Below are 2,500 nucleotides of genomic sequence, written 5' to 3'. Positions count from 1 at the left end.
CTCCAGCCGCGTCTTGATGTCCAGCAGCATGCGGTACTCCTGTCCCTGCTGCTCGATGCTGCTGCGCACGTTGGCCAGCTCCGACTCCATCATGTTGATCTGGTTCTGGTAGCCCGCCAGCATGGAGCTGTACCGCGCCTCCGTCTCCCCCAGCGTGTTCTCCAGCGCGCCTTTCTGCAGGGGGGGGCGGGTAAGGGGGGGGGGGGGTTAGCGGAGGCCTGCCCTGGATCACATCCGGGATAAAGACTGGAAGGTGTGCCGCCAGGTGGGACACGAAGTAAAGGTCTGAACGCGGAGCTTAATGCAGAGCCTCGCCCAGATAGGAAGGGGCGCAGCCTTTAAAGGGGTTGTGACTGCAGGTACAGGAGTACCTTTAAATACTACACAGCACCATGGCATAGTACTGGGTACTATAGCACGGTAATATGCTTTAGTACCCAGTACTATGGTACAATAGTTGACTAAGAGGATTCACTTTTTCATATTCGCTTTGACTTTTTTGTAATTACCTCCAACTGGGGGTTAGAGTCACAGCATCGAGGACCACGTTCCTGTGTGTGTGTGTGTGTGTGTGTGTGTGTGTGTGTGTGTGTGTGTGTGTGTGTGTGTGTGTGTGTGTGTGTGTGTGTGTGTGTGTGTGTGTGTGTTAATGCTCCTCTCTCACTGTCGTCTTGAGGAAGAGCAGATGTATGAACTCAGCTGAGGAGAGACATTCCGATCTCCCCGGCTCGTATCACTCTCCTCTCACTCCCCCCGCATCTCCCCTCACCCTCAGTCACCCTCTGTCTTTAATCTAACACCACCAGCAGGAATCTGGTTAACCCCCTCCTCTCTGTTACCAGAGAGAGATAGAGAGAGAGAGAGGGAGGAAGGGAGGGAGAGAGAGAGAGAGAATGAGAGAGAGAGAGACAGAGAGAGAGAGAGAGAGACACAGAGAGAGAGAGAGAGAGAGAGAGAGAGGGGGAGAGAGAGAGAGAGAGAGAGAGAGAGAGAGAGAGAGAGAGAGAGAGAGAGAGAGAGAGAGAGAGAGAGAGAGAGAGAGAGAGAGAGAGAGAGAGAGGCCTGTGAGGATCTGGATGCTCTAATAAGGTAACGTCCCGATGCGGGCGTCAGCAGCAGCAGAGCGTCTCCCTCACCATACTGAGCTGGGACTGCAGCTCGATCTCCAGGCCCTGCAGTGTGCGTCGCAGGTCGTTGATCTCTGTCTTGGACGTCTGGATGACCTCTGTGCTGACGGCCACCTCCTTGGACAGCACAGCGGACTGGGGGAGGAACAGGACAGCGATTAGGGCCGTGGTTCATCCTCCCTGAGTGGGAGCGGCACATACTCAAGATATCAACTTAGGAGGGAAAATGAAAGCTTCACGAGACTTAAAGTGACCGTCAACCGTAATGTTTGAACCGCGGTTGGCTCAGTGCAGCTGATACCTTGTCGTTGAACCAGGCCTCCTGGTCTCTATAGGGGTGGTGTGGTATTATGGGGCTGGTGTAGTACTATGGGGTGGTGTAGGGGGCGCTGTCACCTTGTCGTTGAACCAGGCCTCCTGGTCCCGGCGGTGCTTGTCGGTGATGCCTTCGTACTGCGAGCGGATCTCGTCCAGCACTCTGCTCAGGTCCTGCTGCGGCGCGGCGTCCACCTCCACGTTCACCGTGCCGCTCATCTGGGAGCGCATGGCCGCCAGGTCCTGGAACCAATGGGGACAGGGTCAGGGAGAACCAATGGGGACAGGGTCAGGGAGAACCAATGGGGACAGGGTCAGGGGGAACCAATGGGGACAGGGTCAGGGGGAACCAATGGGGACAGGGTCAGGGGGAACCAATGGGAACAGGGTTAGGGAGAACCAATGGGGACAGGGTCAGGGGGAACCAATGGGAACAGGGTTAGGGAGAACCAATGGGGACAGGGTCAGGGGGAACCAATGGGAACAGGGTTAGGGAGAACCAGTCGGAGGCTCAGGGAGGTGGTTGGGCGACGCCTACCTCGGCGTGGTTCTTCTTCAGGTAGGCGAGCTCGTCCTGCAGGCCTTCGATCTGCATCTCCAGGTCAGCCTTGGTGAGCGTGGTCTGGTCCAGCAGGCGCCGCAGGTTGCCGATGTCTGCCTCCACCGACTGCCGCATCATCAGCTCGTGCTCGAACCTGCGGACGAGTGACGGAGAGAGGTGAGGTCGGGTTCCCTCTGGGCCGTTGCCCCAGATGTGCCCTCCTGGCCTCCAGATGTTCCCAGGTTGAGTCGGCTTCATGCTTACTTGGTCCTGAAGTCATCGGCGGCCAGTTTGGAGTTATCAATCTGGAGCAGGATGTTGGCGTTGTCCACCGTCGCCCCGTGGATCTAGAGGACAGAACCGCATTAGCTCTAGAGCAGAGAACACTGTTGTTTCTAGAGGAGAGAACAGCGTTAGCTCTAGAGCAGAGAACACTGTTGGTTCTAGAGGAGAGAACAGCATTAGCTCTAGAGCAGAGAACACTGTTGGTTCTAGAGGAGAGAACAGCATTAGCCCT

At 56.5% G+C, this 2,500-nt stretch overlaps 1 protein-coding gene and 1 long non-coding RNA gene across 2 annotated transcripts in view; one reads left to right on the top strand and one right to left on the bottom strand.

Annotated features, from left to right (window-relative positions):
- krt94 (keratin 94) overlaps positions 1-2,500 on the bottom strand; it is a 4,459-nt gene that overhangs the window by 867 nt on the left and 1,092 nt on the right. The window contains exons 2-6 of the mRNA XM_060048292.1: positions 2,248-2,330; positions 1,981-2,137; positions 1,524-1,685; positions 1,137-1,262; positions 1-174 (exon numbers count right to left, since the gene is read on the bottom strand). The exon at positions 1-174 is cut by the window's left edge and continues 47 nt beyond it. Of these exons, the coding sequence (XP_059904275.1) occupies positions 1-174; positions 1,137-1,262; positions 1,524-1,685; positions 1,981-2,137; positions 2,248-2,330 (702 nt within the window). The remainder of the gene's footprint in view (positions 175-1,136; positions 1,263-1,523; positions 1,686-1,980; positions 2,138-2,247; positions 2,331-2,500) is intronic.
- The window catches only part of LOC132454746 (uncharacterized), an 883-nt gene continuing 712 nt past the window's right edge, over positions 2,330-2,500 (top strand). Inside the window, exon 1 of the long non-coding RNA XR_009524987.1 lies at positions 2,330-2,374. This is a non-coding gene — a long non-coding RNA (uncharacterized LOC132454746). The remainder of the gene's footprint in view (positions 2,375-2,500) is intronic.

Source organism: Gadus macrocephalus, chromosome 3 (genome assembly GCF_031168955.1).
Source record: "Gadus macrocephalus chromosome 3, ASM3116895v1".
Taxonomy (NCBI): Eukaryota; Metazoa; Chordata; class Actinopteri; order Gadiformes; family Gadidae; genus Gadus; species Gadus macrocephalus.
This window is presented reverse-complemented; position numbering and strand designations above follow the sequence as displayed.